Raw genomic sequence first — 19058 nt, forward strand, 5'->3', positions numbered from 1 at the left:
CTTAGATTCATTTTCTGACAGTTTGCTTCGTTTTACACAAGTTGTCTTCCACTTATGGAACTAGCTTTGTTAAGGTGTTGGGCCACCTCTAGTCAGAATTTGGCTGTATTATATAACCAATTGGTAACAATCAGATGCACTACAAGTTACTTTGGGACTCATGCACAGCTGCATGAAAAATTATTTTTGGGGTTGACATGTCCTTTAATCCTTTCTGCCTTGTTGCTTCTTACATCTGGAATGCCTTCCCTGATTTCCTCCAGAGAGAATCCTCCCTCAGAACTAAGCTTAAAGACTACCTCTTGGAGCACTTGCACAGCTCCTGATCTGGGAACTGGCTCTTATATTGTAGTGTCACCCACTGTGACCTACAGCACTTACCTGTATATTCTCCTATTTGTGTCTGTTACCTTCCCATTTAGACTGTAAGCTCTACGCTATCATTTTGTCTCTTTGATTCTTAACTTTTGATACCTTGTATTTATTATCATAATATTTATTATCTATTTATCTATTATTGTAATAACCCCTTACTTGTTGTATTAATGTATTGTTCTAGGGTACTGAGCTGCGTACATAAGTAGCGCTTTATAAATAAACATATACAGTACATACATACTCACATACTTACATTTTATGAGATTTCACATAAAGAAGAAATGACCATAACAATATAATTATAATAAAATAATCATCCTCTGGGATTTTTTTCCTTAAGGCTTGCTATACCCTGATGGATCTGTTTTTTTCCAGGAAAAAAATCCCTGCTGATTTCTGTTTACATTACTTCTTGCTACAAATATAAGAACCAAAATAAGGGTTAGTTGAATGTTTAGTTATTCAACTGGTAATAGTTTAGCTCATTATTTGTAACTGGAACCAAAATTTTAAGCATGCACAGTAAAAGCATTAATGTAGTATTGAAATATTAGCTCATATTCAGGTCAGTGTTTGTCCATATTGCTCCGTTGTTTTGTATATTGATGGCTAAGTTCTACAGCTAAGACCATATACAAATGCTCTATACTGAATGTCAGCCTAGAGCTGGTTCACAAAAACAGGTGACAAATGTGCAACAGATACCGCTGTTAACAGTGTCGGACTGGCCCACAGGGATACCAGCAATATTCCCGGTGGGCCCAGGTGTCAGTGGGCCCTCCTGCTTCTGGCCATTTGGCCTACTTCATGGTCATTACTTATTTTACTATGGTAACAAAGCAACTTAATATTTAGAAAAATAGTTTATAGTGTGTAAAGAAAAAAAAAACTAGGAAAATATAGAGACTGAGTAAGAAGTGGATGAAAAATAGTTTGGGGAGTGGGTCCATAGTATAATGTTTTCTGTTGGGCCCCTGAGTCCCAGTCCAACACTGACTGTTACTATCCATACATCCATCTATGAGCCCCCCCAATACGTCCCTCTTGATTCATTCATTTGCAGTGTTTTATTTACTGTGACCCCAGACAGCAGTGCAAGAGGTACACTTCTTTGTGCTCCTTTAACGAGCGCTTCTGTTGGGGGTCTGGCTGGATTTCAATGCCAGATAAATATAGTGTGAGGTGCAGAGCATAGCATTGGTGCTTACTGGCAGTAGCAAGGCCATTTTCCAATTTGCATCCACCAGTGCTCCCTAACATGCATGTCTGAATGACTCTGCCTGCCCCTCATGAATAGATCAAACACAGGCAGTGCTGTATTCATGTTTTGCATGCAAGAGTGCAGAGAGTTGTGGCAATTCTTCTACAGGGCAGGGACCATACAAGTGGATAGTGCATGTGTTTTGCACTTTGCATCTTGCCCTGCAGGTAATAAATGACCCTTAAATGAAATGAAATGACCCACAGAGTCTCACACAATCAGCATTCTGTGAATAGGGATGCATTAGTCTTAAATATTTACTTTCACGTGTTATTGTGAACTGCATTTGGTTCTTTCTATATAAGAATTGATTGCTTTACTAAAAATACCTATTTAAAATCAGCCCAAATGCTTTTTCTTTTTCAGGAAACGTCCTATCACTCTGTACTACAAGGGATTTAAAAACAAAGGCAAATTTCCATTCTCCTTCTCATGTGCAGAGAACCGTAAATTCCATGGGGCTTTTACAATCATTATATCCGCAAAAACCCATTTGTGTCTGAAAGGAATCTGTTGCTCAGCAAGTGGCAGATATTCTTTCGGTAATATGGAGAGTTTGCCCAGATATGATTACAGTGTCAGGAAGAAATTGCATTTTTGTAGCTCTTCAGAAAAAAAAGAGGAAATGATTCCATATTTAAGATGTCTAATATGCTTTTCTGTTGCTTTATCACACAAAAAATGTTTAAAGTTCAACATTGCTACAGTTGAGGTTTCCTTTCAAGCTGAAAATGAGATTTCATGATGATTTAGACTGGAAATGACAGTTGCCTTCATGTACAAGGAGACTGGCGATGCTTTAAAGTGTTCTCGTTCAGGTATCATTTAATTGATTAAAACAAAAATATACGCCAGGCTTGGACGAGGCCTACAAAGTGTGAATGTGGTTTCAAAGATGATAGAATAAAGGCTGTCATTTCTTGTTACTTGTAGACTTGTGTAAAAGGAGCCATCGCCACAATAGGCAAAACCACGATTACATAAAATGACTGTATATGGAAATGGAAAAGGTTAGTTGACAGATCCATTTTCCAGATCCAATTTGTGTGTAATTAATGTGTCAGTTGGGCCAGTCACTCTGTAACCAGGACTTTGTCTGTTTTCTTTTGTGGGTTTTTACATTCAGGTAAATAACAAGCACAGTAAACAAACAATACAGCTATTGGATTTATTATATTAAACTCCTTCTCCAGACAGGTCCAAAATATGGCGGAAATGCCTTTGCACACAGTCCTGTTTAAACCTATGATTCTTTATATTTGACTGATTTTTGCTTTTTCTCTGTAATAACAAGACAGTAAGGCTCATGTACGTCCACAAGCGCAGTCCCCACACTTTCCCCACAGTCAGTTTCACACAAAACCACTTTCAATTAAACATATTTGGTTTTTTGAAGGATGCACACTTGGTGATATGTTTAGTCAGAACAATAGTATAACTTTGCATGCAAACATATTTGGATATTTTAAAACTTCCACTTCATTACTTAATTTTGTTTCTTTTCCTTTTCCAGAAGATAAATACAATTGAAGTGACCATATTTAGTGCTTGCCCCACATGAACACAATATTTACAAAGAGAGAACTTCTTATAAAAATGAGCTGGAAAGCATGTTTTAATATATGCCTCCATTATGAAAGACAAGCTGTCTGTGCCTCTTACACACAGTGTGTCTCTGAATAATAAACATTTCCCTGGCCAGAGGATACTTTTAAATTGAAATCCTGCTGGTCTGTAGATGCCTGTTAGGCCAAAGTTCTCTTCCAAGCCGATCAACAGGGAAATAACTTTATGAATAAAAATTATTCAGTATTATCATGTCAGTCATTTGTAAATTATCACAGTTGAATAAAACATATCAGGGCTGGAATTAGACGTTGGCAGAAGAGGCATGTGCCCAGGGCACAATGGTGGGGACACTGGGTTTATACCACTTCTGGCTGCCTACCCCTAGTTCAGAGTCCTGGAGGATGTTAAATGCTGATGATTCTCTTCTCTTTCGCTCCTCGTCATTGTGCGCCAACCTGTGCTTACTTTGTCATGTGCAGAAGCAGGCAGGAGCATCTGAGGATGGGTTGCCTTGGGCACCCTTTCAACTTAGCTTGGCCCTGAAAAATAGAGACTTGCATGCTACTTGCTCCCTTTGGTAATTAGCCAATATTTGGCACATACCTAATGGCACATACCTAATGGAGAACACGAAAATAAATCTATTGGAGTACTATACCATATCCAAATTGTTATCCATGTGGATCAGCCCTGTCCTATATAATCTTATGTAAGGTAAGTGGTACCCAGTGTTACATTTATATTCAGGGTTAACAGTCCATTTTAGCACAGGTCTTGGCAAGTGCCATTTAATGAATAGAGGGGCCAAATCCTCCGATGGCCTTTGTGCTAATGCCCTTTTTTGTGGCAGTTTGTAAATGTAATACAATAAAACAAGTCTAGGAAAATCATTGACTGTTCACACTTTTGCTAATATGTATTTGCTTTTAGAATCAACTTTTTTCCTAAGTAAGTACTATTGCTTTTATAACCCTGGGTTGAAGTGGCTTATTAATTTCCTGTCCTTCATCCAACAGTATGTACTGTATATGAAGGTGTCAGAACCGCCTACTTTTTTTTTTTTTTTTTTAAATGACTGGATAGTGCTCCTCCTGCCTGAGTTCATTTACCCTGACTGCTGACGTTCCTTTTGCTGGATTGTTTGGAATGTGGCACAGAGTCGTGTTCCCCTGATGAATACAGGGCTGTCTGATGGGCAAGTGCCAGGAGGCACATTGGTGGCCCCTCTACCAGTCCTACCAGTCATTTAGACATGCAAAACCAGCTGTAATATTCAAACCTATATCAAAATATGTATGTAGTATGAAAGTAACATGTAATGCCTTTTTTATATCAGATCTTTTTACATCAATCATTCATTATGCAGTAGGAACCTTATAACTTAAAATGCTAATTACAGCAATACCTTTATTACATTAAAAAAGTGTGAAGCAGCAGTAAAGAGAAACTGAAATTGTTTAAAGAGTGAATACACTATATAGTTTAATCTCTGCCTCCTTCTGAAATCTTCAACTTGATCTTTTATAAATCTGACCTGAGTCCTCCACTGTCCATAGTGTGAATCATCACTGTAACACCTTTCACCAGCCTTCACTTGGCACCAGTCCTGTTGAGAAGGAGCCATTGTACAGCACTGCTCAGATGTACCCAAGCTATCTTTGTTTCTGCTGGTGGCATTAAGAACATCATGCCCTCATCTGCTTTGCTTTGTAAGCTCTCACAAGTGAAGGCTGCATGCTTTCAGTTTGATACCTGTAACACAGTTTTGCCCTTTAGAAATAAAATTAATGCTTGCATGCTGCAACATCAGTTCTGCTATAAATCCCAACTGCAAGGGTGGCCTTTATATTTATTATAACAGTATAATCCATACTGGCACAGTATCTCAAGGGTTCCAGGAGACCTTCTGCACTTCCCATTCATGACAGTGGGCAGTGACATGTGTAAAGTGTGACGTAGCCCTTCAGATGGATTACAGAATAATGTCAGTGAAAATTTGTGAATTTGCTAGAGATATTTTTGGATTCAATACCTGCTTACACATGAGTGTAGCTGTGTAACAAAAGATTTCATTAACTCTCTGTTAGGCATCTTCCATTAATCTTTCATCCTTTGGATTCTGTAAAATAGCTTACGTTCAGAACATGACTGGATTTCTTTGCTTTTTCTGACTGTTTGGCTAAAAAGGACATCTGTTCCTTTTTTTTCCTAAAAGGGTTTTTGAAATTCATTTTGGCAGCAGTCAGTTTTCTTCAACAAAACTAGAACCATTTACCTGCAGGCAGCCAGTTGCAATCAAATCTCTATAGCACAAGAAAACCCAATGGCCTTGTTAATATAATTGTTTTAGACTGAAGCAGTAAAAGCATGTTTTATAGAATTAGTAAAATAAGGAATTAGAGCCTGATATGTAACCCATTTTCTCCCAATAAACAAGTTTATTTTTAAATTCTAAATAATTTTGCAAACAGCTCTAACAGTCTGATTACTGTAGGATTAGTAAATTAGGCAGACCAATGGGCAGCAGTTATATAGTTAGATGACCTGTTCAGGTGACATTAGATTTATCAGTTGGTAGTGACATGTGACATAGACCTTCATCTTGAATTATATATAGAAATGTCAGCAAATATTTCTGAATTTGCTAGAGAAATCTTTGGACTTAAATAATGTTATTGGTAAAAAAAAAAATGTACCAGTTATCAGTGCACTAGCATAATAGACATAATAAACTAAGCACCATGATGAATAAAAAAGGAATGGCACAGGTACAGAGATAGGAAAAGTAGAGATAGAGGGAGATAATGTTATATTAAGGCTACTGATGAATGGAAGAGAGGGTGGACTGTGATAGCTGGTGCAGAAAGGTAAGTAGTGAGGGAATAGTTAGACTTGTGGTGATATCAGGGATACAAGTTTGCGTATAGATGCTGAGGATAGGCATGAAGTCAGTGGCTACATTGTGCAGCTGCTGATAGGATGCAGGACATATAATGGACTGGTGTTTTAGGCTACCTATAAATTGAAAAAAAAAAGTGGACTAGAACAGCTGGTCATTGGGGTTAAAGAGGGCCAAAAGGTTATCAGGAAAGGAGGGTTGGCTAGTGATAGTGGGGTAAGAAGAGAGGAGGGTAGTGGAACTGCTGTGCATATGAGAAAATGTGTTCACTTGGTCTCATGTTGAAAAGTGATGATAGTAATGGAGAAATAACAGGGATTAGATGGTTCTTTAGGTTACTTGGTGATGGGAAAAGGTGGGATAGCTGGTGATAGATGGAAGAGGGCGAGTGGTAATAGGATTAAAAGGGTACACTGTTAATGGGGGGTTAGAGGGTAGACCGGTAGTAGAGGTAGAGGGAAGAGTATTGGGTCTGCTGTTAACTGGGAACGGAAGAGGACTGCTGGTGAGCGAGAGAGATAGTAATGGTCTGTAAGAGAGTAGACTAATGCTGTTGCAGAGTAAGGAAAGGACAAGGCAGTGAAAGAGCTGAAAAGGAATGAGCCAAGCAATGGAGTCCTCAGAGTTGCAGATTATTGCTATATGTGCTGCCTCCATTTTCAGCATTTTGCACAGAATATACATACAATGATTATTGTTATTATTATTAATAGTCTTGTTTCTTTTTCCCTGTAGAGTAATTTTTTTTGTAGGAATTGGCTTGCAATATTTAATGAAACATGCTCAATTTTCTGCTTATATTTGTTTTATATATATTTATATTTAAATCAGTTTCTCCATTTTTTGAATGATTGAAGTTTAAAAAGTTTGTAATACAATGTAATTTATAAAAAGTAGTTAGTAGTAGTAATTGTTTTCTTATTGTAGTCATAACAATATAACTGATTCTCACTCTCCTATGTGTTTTTAATTTGTGATCAAGTTTATTCCTGTGATTTAAAGCAATTACAGTCAAGGTATTTCTTAAGGCATCAATAGCAGAAGAACACAATCACCAAAATGTATTCATTTTCCGCCCTGTGTTGTTTAATATGATGTATGCCAAGCTTCACACTTATTTTAGATTATTATTAGAATTCATGTTGTCATAGAGAGATATTATAATACTTTTTATTATTCATTTTTAGTTTTAAACTCGGTGGGATTCATTGCTTATTGAGCCTTTCTTTGCCAGGAGTAGGTTTATTTTAGTGCTGCCAGCTGAGTGAGCTATTCCACTTGCCTTAATTACCAATTCTGTTTTCAATAGTTTGTTCAATAATGATTCAGAAATGATATTTCTCTGGTTCCTGTGGTTGTATCTCCTCTTGTGTGCTTTCTCTTTATCAGCCATTCCCCTGCCTTCTAATTCTGCTAGATTGCAAATGATTTTTAATGACATTTTTAGAAAAACATGCATGGCACCATGACAGATTCTCAGTATGTATACAAGTATCTGTAAATCAAAAGACGAGAAGGGTGAGCAAATAATCAATTACTTTACACCTACTGTCGTAATTCTACTTTTATCTAGCTGGGAATTTGTGGCAAATAATTATTGAAATGAAAGTTTTTGTTTTCATATCATATTTATATATCATATTTTTAGGTATTGAAGAACCGTCACTGTCATCGTAACACTCAGGAATAAAAGAAATGCATATGATTATCTTTAATAGCTGTGTGTATATATATATATATATGTATGTATATATATATATATATGTATATATATATCTTTTTTTTCTGTAAATCTGTAAATACATTCTTACAATGTGTGCTCATAATACCACAAGATCTGCAGTCAGGGTAATAAGCTTTTCTTACTGTGTTGCACCTGCTCTCTCCTATTGCTTTTCTGCTCTGATTCCTTTTAATCTGCAGTTACCGCGATTTTCTTAAGGTGGAATTTACCAGAAGTGCTAGAGTGAGAATGTTTGTGCTTTAATTTAGGGATAGAATGAACACAATGAATAATGTTAATGAGTGTAACCATGCCTGCCAATTTTCGAAATAATCAGACATTAAAACATGAGAAAATATTGACTCGCAAGTTTTAAGATACCAGTGATTTTCCATGGGAAATCCTATGTTTCTAAATCATTCCTTAAAAAATGTTTTGACATGACTGCAGTAGAGGGGCATCCATATGTGCACGCATTTGTCAATCATATGAACTTCACCAGTGTCTAACGGAGATGTCACGTCAAGCATGCATGAGTGTAAAGCCAGCCAATATGGCTTAATTCCTTTTTAAAATAGTCCTATATTATACTGCGGAATGATTTCTACTATGATTGCTTATCACTAGTGATGAGCAAATCTGTTCCATTTTGATTTGCCAAAAAAATTAGTAAAACACGTTCAAGTCAATATGCTTCACAGCTACCACGCAACTTTTTTTTTTTTACTCCAAATGCATTAGTCAATGAGCATTTTTTTCTTGTGCCAAATGCATTAGAGTCAATTTTTTTTTAATTCTAAATGCATGAGTCAGTGGGCGTTTTTCTCACTCTGAATGCATTGAAGTGAATGAGCTTTTGATTTTTTTTTTTTTTTTTTGCTGTGTTCTTCTTGCGCTTTTTTCTGCCATTTTTTGCCTCAGTTCTATGAAAAAATTAACCAATGGTGAAATGCTAAATTTTGACGCTAACTCATGTGTGGCAAAAAAAACTAAAATGGAATGCAAAAGAATAAAAACACCTGTTACAGGTACAGAAACTGAAAAAAATTCCAAAAAATAATCATGTTTATAAAGTGAATATATTTTTTTGATACATAAATACCATATAACAGCAGGGTGGCAGGCTGGACAGCAAAGTGCTGGTGTGTTGGGTTGGTTTCCAGCCACGACAATGTCTGAATGTAGCTTGCAGTGTGTTGTTCCCATGTTTGCATGGATTACTCCATTAACTGCAGGTTCTTCCATCACAGACAGGTTAACTGGCTCCTGATAACTTTGATCCTTGTATGAATGTGATAGGAACCTGGCAAACTCCAGTGGGTCAGGGAATGATGCGAATGATGTATAAACTCTTTAAAGCACCATGAATGTGGGTGAGGGCCATTCAGCGTGTAAGGGATCCAATGTACAGCAGCCTTTAAATTGTTGGTATTTAAACCCAATAATTGTCTCCATATTAGGTAATTACCAATGTATTTGAGAAAGATATGCATTGTGGGAGTCAGTCCTTCGATAACCAGAGCTTTACTGGTTTTCACAGTATGGTTGGATTTAAGAGTAAATGCGATTTTGTCAGTAAATTATTTGTTACAATGCCAGGAATATTTAAAGTATTCATTTTACATTATTCCTTTTATACTGTAAATGTGATCCCATTATTGCTGTATTCTTGACCAAGTTTCTGCGTTTATCCCAGTGATTTAAGTTAAAGTGTCACATCCTTTGCCATCACCATTAGTTTTCCCATTTGTGATTCCAGTACTCTCAAGCGAATGTGGCACTTTGGGTTGGTTTTGATGTGAGATATGGTTGTGTTGTCATCTGTCATGAGTAAAAATAAATGTCATATGTCATGACAATCAAGAAAACAGTGAGGGAATTAGAAATGGCAAAACTGTAGCATCTTTATTTTTTATTATGCGGTCATGGAAACCTGATAAAACTAGATTTTGTTGAATGTTGCATTTTTCTTTGCATTTTTTGTAGTGTAGTTATACATTATTAAATCTGTATTAGAAATTCCATCTTCGAGCCGAGGTTAAAATAACAGTAGTTTTTAATTATATATAAATAGATTTCTATCTATATAATACATTGGGGGAATCCTGTATTGTAGAAAAGGATGCAAAAGCATTGTTTGTTACATATCCAAAAGCACAGAGAGAATTAAACACATGCTACAAGTGGTAAATACCTGTAATTCTACAAGCGCAACCCGCCAAAGTGCAGCAGCAGACGGCTATAAGCAGCAGTCAGGCATTCCACAGATGAACTACTGGTGCAAGTAAATCAATTTACAAGAATTTGTATTCAGCTCTGGACATCCAGGCCAAAAGCTTTAGAAATCAAAACTGCAATTACTGGAATGAGATGTTCCCTCACAGCATGGATTCTGAACTTCACTGGCATGCGCGAGGAATACAGTTTGGGCTGTCAAGCCCAGAGATAGACATGGAGGAGGGATTCATATTATGGGTTAACAATACAGGTTTACGTGGGCAAATCTTTGCCTCTGGAAAGAGGTGGGCTGTAACTGTGGAGTACATGTTTAGTACTTGGATTGCTCCTGTAACACTATGGCTACTAAAGAATTCTGAGCCCTGTGCACTTGGCCCAAGTGTCCCCTTGTTACAAAACAAAGTGCAGACTCTGCAGACTTCTTACCCAGCATGCCACATGCTACACAAACTGTGTGCAACATAGCTTGTGCTTGATTTTGTCAATACTGATTTTTTTATTTTTTTATTTTCTATTTATTTTACTCACTTAAGGTCTCCTTTTTAAATTTCCCTCCTTATGTTGCACATCTCTCTCACCATTTCCACTTGTTTTTTGTCTCCCTCTCGCCCCCCCCCATATTATTTTATATTTCCCTTCTCTTCTTCTTTTTGTTTTTCTCTCTTGCTTACTTTTCTGAAATTTTCTGATGGCCCATGGAGTGAGTTAGTCACCTGCAATAGATCTGTTCTTTGGCTGGCAACTAACACTTCCAAAATGCCTTTCCATTGGCAACAATAGTAGTCACCAGTGGAAAGGCCTATGCATCACTTCAGCCTGCAGACAACTTTACACAACTTCAGAAAACCAAAGTGATATGTAGGTCTTTGCACCGGCTACTCCTATTGTTGCTAGTGGAAAGGCTTTTTGGAGAGGTTAGTTGCCGGCAGTAGCAGAGATCTATCTTTCATGACTAACTTGCTCCTTAGCCTTATACTTAACATTTTCACTTCATATTTTCAAATTGCTCTATCACTTTCCTCAACTCAGTGTTGAGATTCATCATAATCCCCTAAACACCTAGAAGACAGGACAATAGTTTCCCTGCAGTCCTCAGTTCATTCTAATTCAAGATAAAAAATGCAAGCATTTCTTTTAATATTTGTGGGGAGTCCATGGTTATTTATCATTTCTACCCACAGAGTTAAGGCCCTGCTCAACCGCTCAGGGATTGGTTAAACTGGTTGAACTTCCTTGTCCAGCCTAACCACTTAGCACAGGAGGGAGCCTTAAACTCTCCAGGCTATTATAGAATATTTAAAGAGTAAATATTAGCTGTCGACTGCTGTTAAATATTAAAAGGAGTGGTTGCACATTTGATCTTAAATCCTCCAAGTCTAAGGCGCCTGTGGCTAAACATCGGGACATTTTACAACAGTTGCCCTACATTGACCTTTCTTCAGTTTTACTTTACCCTTTCTGAATGCCCCCATTTTTCGGTTGTTAGTGCAAAGAGGATTACATTGAGGGCCAAATATAAGCAAATGATTTTTTACATTTTATAAATAAATAATAATACCTATTTGAGAAAGAGATTTATTAAACATTTTCTGAAGCGTGAGTGCATTTTTAGAGCTATGACAGTTCTCTAGCTATAAAATGTTTGACAAATGCAGCGTATGTCAGAGAAACACATAGAAATCACATAGATGACAATTTTACTCATGTGGTGCTTTAAATTTACCATCAAATGCACACGTGTGACAGTTTTATTCCTATATCTCCCTGCAATGTAGATGTCATCTTACCCTCTTATGTTATTTTAAGGTTATGGTAATTGTAGCTGTCCTTATACAAAGCCTTTTTTTTTTTTTGCTGGAAAGCTGAAATGTCAGCTGTAGGTAGGCACTGAATAGGGTGGGTCTATGAACAGAATAGGATGCAGTGGCTGATACCAAAAAAATAACACTGAACTATTAATAATCACTGCAATAAGTGATGGTTCTGTAATAAAAGGCGATTTAAATAATAATGGAAACTTATATTAAATGCACATTACTGAAATCCAATGCTTTCAAACTTATTTTATTGAATGCCATCAGTGTAGCCCTTCTAGCTGGATTTTCTAGATTCTTCCCGTGGTTTGGCAACTTTTTCTTATTTATATTCCTCAGGTCCACAAGAATAAAGTTAGCTTGAAATTGAAGTTAAAATGGAGTCAGGTGTTTATCCTAAGAGAATCATCACCAAGTTCACTAATACTTTAATGCAAGTTTCAGATTTTTTATTTGCAAAACAGCAGTCAGTATTTTTCATTGACGCCACTGTATCCTTCTGAATTCGACATTATGAGAGCAAGCAAGATTGAGTCTCCAGAAACATTCCCCTCTGTGTGTTCACAAGATGGTTGATTCAGATATGGTACTCCCAGTTCATAAATGATTGACAGATAAACACCAAAGTGTACAAAAACACTGAATTCACAACTGGAGTGGGGCTTTTGGGAACAGAATTCTTAGTCCATTTCTAACCTTGTGAATAACCCCCTTGGTGTCTGCATGTACATTTGTACGTGCCGCATTTGTAGCATATAGACGGAAATACGTCTGTTGGGCAGCAATTATTAGCTACACACTTGTTACAACAATTTGGCAATTTGCATTTACACATAACGTGGGTCGCATTTCTGACCAATCAACACAGTATCTGTTAATCCTCAGTAGGAGGAAAGAGCTTAGCACACAATAAAATGCAATTATAACGTTTAAACAATAATACAAAAGGAAAACGTTACATGTACGGAATTATACCCTACACAGAAATCATAAATTCACATTTTTTATTGAAATATTTATTATGAGGCAGTTGTTACGTTGCAAAACTTAATTGTGAATAGCAAACATGTTTACACCTTTTTAAAGGTTGCATTTTTATGGTGCAAAACAAACTTTTTTAGAAGTTTTATTATGTACACTGTTTTATTGTGTAGAAGTTTTATCATTAACTGCCCAATATGTTAAATAGGAAAAACTCACAGAAAAGAAAAATTCTTAACATTGTGCGTATTTCTCCTGGTACAACTTTTATTGCATTAAGGCCCTTAGACCGTGAATTTGTGGCTATTGAAATGCATACTGAACGCATTAGAATGGATATATTGCATTTGTATGCATTTGTTAAGAAGTGCCTTTTTATGAATTCAATATCTATTTTGGTACTGTAATATTTTCTGAATGTGCATAAAAGACAAACTTATGTATGTGAAGCATACGTAGCTGTCTCTTTATGCACCTCCATAGTTTGCTTGTTATGCCTGTTTGTAGGTATATGACAAGGAATGCTGTCTAATTTGCCTCCATAACTCTGTCATGCAGTTTTTCTTGGGGATTGTGCAGTTTGAATGTAGTCACACCCAGTTTTATTGTACTGTAGTTATCCACTGGTAAAGAACTGTCATGGCCACCATCCGTAATCATGGGCCCCCATACTACCAAGTTATAAGGGCCCCCCCCCCTCAGACAGAACATTATTAGCCAAATATATATACACATAGGGGCACATTTACTAATCCACAAATCCGAATCCCGAAAAAATTGGATTGGAAACGAAAATTTTGCGACTTTTTCATCGCAGTCGTGTTTTTTTTTCGTACTTTGCGCTATTTTTCCGTCGCCGTCACGACTTTATCGGATTTTGCGCAACTTTTTCATCGCCGCCGCAATTTTTTCGTATTGAGCAATTGTAAACGGCGGCAAAACCAATCCGATTTTCTCGCTACGGCGACGAAAAAGTTGCGGAAAATATACGCTAAAGTCGTAATGGCGACGAAAAAATTGCGGGACATACGAAAAAGTTTCGACAGCGACGAAAAAGTCGCAAGAATACCGATCATTACGAAAAAACGCATTCGGACGCTTTCGGTCCGTTCGTGCATTAGTAAATCTGCCCCATAGTGTTTGGTATCACCCAGTATAAACAGTGATGGTATACACAAGAACCTGTCTATCCTGGAGATAGGGTTGCAACCTGTTCAATTTTCATTTGGGCAGCCTAGTTTGGGTGAAAACTCTGCAGAGAATGGCACGGCTATCAGCCAATCACCAGTGTCACAGACCCGTCTTCCACCCTTCGCCCTCCACCAGCCCAAAAGGTGGGAACCCTACCTTGAGACTACAGTCAGACTTGTCTGCCTTTTTATGCCTTTACTTGTAAAAATAACAAAATCTATTTAATAATCGTGTTTATAAAGTAGTTTTTAATTTACGATCCTTTAAAGCATATACCGGTATATACTGCAGTTGCTTTACAGTGTCATAAATCAGCAAGTTTGAAACTTACGTGTTTTATTTTTTTATGGAAACTGCTATACTCTTGTGTGCCAGTGTTTTGATCTTTACCACCACTATACTCATGGCACAGCATAGATCAAAGGGACTCTGAGCAGCATCTGTTTAACTCCTTTCCTGCTGGCATACTTTGATCTTGTTGCATTACATTTTTTTTACATTAATATTTTTATTTCAGTTTTGAGCTGTGATGCTTCACATAAATCCCAGTAATTTGGTGCATGCATTCCAGATAATAGATACATACCTGTATTAGCTGTCACGGTGTAAGTGTTAGATATAGTAGCACAGGTTATTAATACGTTTTCATGCACCTGCCATATCTCCTGCCTGAAACATCCCAGGTGCAGATCCCAGAAAGGCCTTTATGAGAACAGTAGGAGGCTTTACACATAGCTTGAGCAGGAAAATGGTTTCTTGGAATAAGCAATGAGATTGGTAAGGCTAATTTTCCAGCGTGTATATAAAGAATGCCAATCATGTCTCTTAGGTTGAGAATCCAAGGAAGCTAAGAGCACGCAGCAGGGATGGTTTGCTAATGTACTTCATCATTTAATGAGTCCTCTTTAATTAGACAACTGCTAAGTAGAGCGTCATTTCAATTCATACTCATTCTCCAGCTTGGGAAAAAAATGTTCTCAGCAAGATGATAAAAGGGACTTATTTTGATGCTGAAGCCAACAGCATATGTCTCTATTGCACATTGCTGTGTCCTTTTATTATGACTTTAGGTACACTGAGCGCCATAACCAGTTATTTATCTCTGGTGTGTAGTGTTAGGGAGCACACAGGGACTGTTACGGTACCCCATTTCTTGGAAAAAAAAGGCACCAAGAAGGTGTCCCTAATGTGTTCACAATTGAAATAAGGTATTTCCCTAGGTTTCTTGTCCTACACAGCAGTCTCAAATGATTATTACATTACTGTTTCTCAGATAATAATATTGCTCATATAATTGCATGGAATAGCACGTCTTCTAACCTCTTGTTGAAACCCCTTTGTGAATGCCACTGTCCTTTTTCTTTTTCTCTTCCAGTGACATACAAGGCACCGCAGAACAAACTGGCAAAGGCAGTCGATCAAAAGTGGCTTCACGATTTCCAAAATTATCCCGCAGTCACCAAAGAGAGTCACGGAATGTGGAGCCTCAGAGTGGAGACCTTTGATCTCTGCGTTTCTCCAGTTTGGGGGATGAGAAAACTGTGCTGAATATATTAATGCCAAGGGAATCTCAGCTCTAACAGATATGGGTATTATAATAAAAACAACCTCTTTTTGTATAAAGTAACTTTGTTTGTCATTGAGATTTACATTCATGAGCAACCTTAAAGGAAAAGTAACACTAACATTTTTTAAGTAAAAAAGCTATTCTACCCTGCACCAATAACTGCCCTATCCTGCAAACCACTTAGTATTTTGAAGGCTTTAATAGAAAATACCTGCTAAAACTTGGCTTCCTGTCAATTGAACTACGGCGATACAGCGAAGGAAGGAGCAGCATCCACTATGCGACGATCGATTGATCGAGCCTATATAGGACGGAGTCAGGCTAGGCTCGATCAATCTATCGTCGCATAGTGGATGCTACTCCTTCCTATCACTGAAGCCAAGTTTTAGCAGGTATTTTCTATTAAAGCATTCAAAATACTAAGTGGTTTGCAGGATAGGGCAATTATTGGTGCAGGGCAGAATAGCTTTTTTACTTAAAAAATTTTAGTGTTACTTTAAAGGAGGCCAGTGCTAAAATATAAGATGGACATTTTTTTTTTTTGAAAGAGCCTGTTGTAAAACATTTAGAATAGTACAACATTCAGATTGAGCAGACTTTGCTTCATTATTTGTCGTAGCCAACTTTTAATATTGCCATAAATCAGTGAGCCAAACTAGGAGGTGCCAAACTGTCAGCTTTCCATCTACAACTTGTAATAGCTCACTGCCAGATTGTTGCAGGTTGACATTCTAAACATATAAATTTGTCTTGTTTAAATGAAACTGTATAATTTATTTTAAATGGACAGCATAATTATGTTTAAACATAAATTTAGGAAGCCTTGTTTGCTTAAATTTATGATTATAAGAGTTTGCCTTATGTGTTTACTGATTGGGATGTTGAGAGAACTTGGGAGGTTGGGACCCCAAAAAACAAGACTAACAAGGGGGACATCATCATAAGAACATTGTTCCATAGTGGAATGTCACAAAATGGCTATGGACAAATTGTATTGTGTCATAAAAGACTTTCAGCCTCAAAGCTCTCAAATTACGGTTTCATGGAAATAAAATGCTTTAACTCAGTAATTTGTAAGGTCAAAAAACACTAGTAATAAAAACGCAACTTGAAAAAACTGGAAACAATAAGAGTTGCTTCTGCCAAAGACACTGTCCCATCACTTGTCTTACATATAATCAAGTTTAGGATCCTTTCAGTATTTGAGAATTTTACAACATGCTCTTTCATAGAGGAGTTATATGTATTGTTAGTGCTAGTCACTTTGTTAATTTGTTGTAATCAGTATTACAATGATGCAGTTATATGCCAATTTAAGTTTGCATTGCGGTTCAAAGGAGCAATATCTCTTTAATATTCCTGGTTTGATGGATCTGCTCATTTTTATGGGCTTTGGGTCACCAGCTTAGTGCCTCATTTACAGACGCTGTATGGTCACTGCCTCTATGGTTATGCTGTTATCCAGCTGTCTGATGCAACTTAACAGTAAATTCAGATGCAAATTATAGCTGCATCTTCTTTAATCTGGAAAGAAGTCAGGGCTTTTTTTGTAATAAGTAATTATCCATGGACAGAGCTTGATTTGAGCAAACATAAGAAATATTATGTACCTAATGGACCAAAGAGCTATTGCATGGATACCTACGACTCTCTGGCCCTTTAAACTTTTTGATGTAATTATAAATGAATAATGAAATCCAGATTTAGGACAGACAGAACTATGTAACCACTCTGCAAAAAGTTAATTAAGCACCTTTATACTCTGTTTAGAGTTTTTTTGTCACTAATATGCCATAATGAACTGACTTAACAAATAAATAATACCATAGGTTTACTATACATATTGTATATAATTTATCTTTAAGAAAATAAATGTGTTGTAAAAGCAAAGTGTGTTTTGTTTCCTTAATTTGATAGTGTTTGAGAGTGTCTGACCATCACTAGGTTCAACTGTCCTTACGAACTGAAACCCTCTGAAAGTTCAAAAGTTCTGTTATTCAAGCTGAAAACCTTGGGATATATTACCATATATAAGTGTTTGTAAAATTATGGATAGGCACTTAATCAAAGCTTTAAAGCTTTGCTACGCAAGGGTATTATATATTAACTTGGGTTGAGAGAAAGATACATGTTCATCAAGTTCAACCTTTTATGTCGATTGAAAACCTTTCCTGACTCCAAGATGGCAATCGGACCAGTCCCTGGATCAACTTGTACTGAGAGCTATCTCCCATAACCCTGTATTCCCTCACTTGCTAAAAAGCCATCCAGCCCCTTCTTAAAGTTATATAATGTATCAGCCAGCACGACTGATTCGGGGAGGGAATTCCACAACTTCACAGTTCTGACAATAAACAATCATTTTTTAATATGGAATTTCCTTTTTTTTCTATTTGAAATGTATGCCTTTCTGTCTGCTGAAAGAACATACAGGTAGATAAAGTATTAGAGAGTTACATAGTTACATAGTTACATAGGGTTGAAAAAAGACCATTGTCCATCAAGTTCAACCCATCCGAGTAAACCCAGCACACAACCTATACTAACCAATCTATACACTCACATACATAAACTATATATATACAACCAGTAATACTAACTGTAGATATTAGTATCACAATAGCCTTGGATATTCTGCTTGTTCAAAAACTCATCCAGGCCCCTCTTAAAGGCATTAACAGAGTCTGCCATTACCACATCACTAGGAAGGGCATTCCACAGCCTCACTGCCCTCACCGTGAAAAACCACCTACGCTGCTTCAAATGGAAGCTCTGTTCCTCTAATCTATAGGGGTGACCTCTGGTGCGCTGATTGTTTTTATGGGAAAAAAGAACATCCCCCAACTGCCTATAATCCCCTCTAATGTACTTGTACAGAGTAATCATGTCCCCTCGCAAGCGCCTCTTTTCCAGAGAAAACAACCCCAACCTCGACAGTCTAACCTCATAGCTTAAATCTTCCATCCCCTTTACCAGTTTAGTTGCACGTCTCTGCACTCTCTCCAGCTCATTAATATCCTTCTTAAGGACTGGAGCCCAAAACTGCACTGCATACTCAAGGTGAGGCCTTACCAGGGACCTATAAAGCGGCAAAAATATGTCCTCATCCCTTGAGTCAATGCCCTTTTTTATACAAGACAGCACTTTATTTGCTGTAGTAGCCACAGAATGACACTGCCTGGAATTAGACAACTTGTGATCTACAAAAACCCCTAGATCCTTCTCCATTAAGGATGCCCCCAACACACTACCATTCAGTAGATAGTTTGCGTTTATATTATTCCTACCAAAGTGCATAACTTTGCACTTGTCAACATTGAACCTCATTTTCCAGTTTGCTGCCCAGTTTTCCAATTTTGTCAAATCGCTCTGCAAAGCGGCAGCATCCTGCATGGAACTTATAGTTTTGCACAATTTAGTGTCATCAGCAAAAATAG

General features: G+C 37.2%; 1 protein-coding gene across 1 annotated transcript in view; it reads left to right on the plus strand.

Annotated features, from left to right (window-relative positions):
• The window catches only part of snx29 (sorting nexin 29), a 270710-nt gene extending 254948 nt beyond the window's left edge, over nucleotides 1-15762 (plus strand). Inside the window, exon 21 of the mRNA XM_002937686.5 lies at nucleotides 15430-15762. Within this exon, the coding sequence (XP_002937732.4) occupies nucleotides 15430-15559 (130 nt within the window). The 3' untranslated portion in view covers nucleotides 15560-15762. The remainder of the gene's footprint in view (nucleotides 1-15429) is intronic.
• The last annotated feature ends 3296 nt before the right edge of the window (nucleotides 15763-19058 follow it).

The sequence above is a fragment of the Xenopus tropicalis genome, chromosome 9 (assembly GCF_000004195.4).
Source record: "Xenopus tropicalis strain Nigerian chromosome 9, UCB_Xtro_10.0, whole genome shotgun sequence".
NCBI lineage: Eukaryota > Metazoa > Chordata > Amphibia > Anura > Pipidae > Xenopus > Xenopus tropicalis.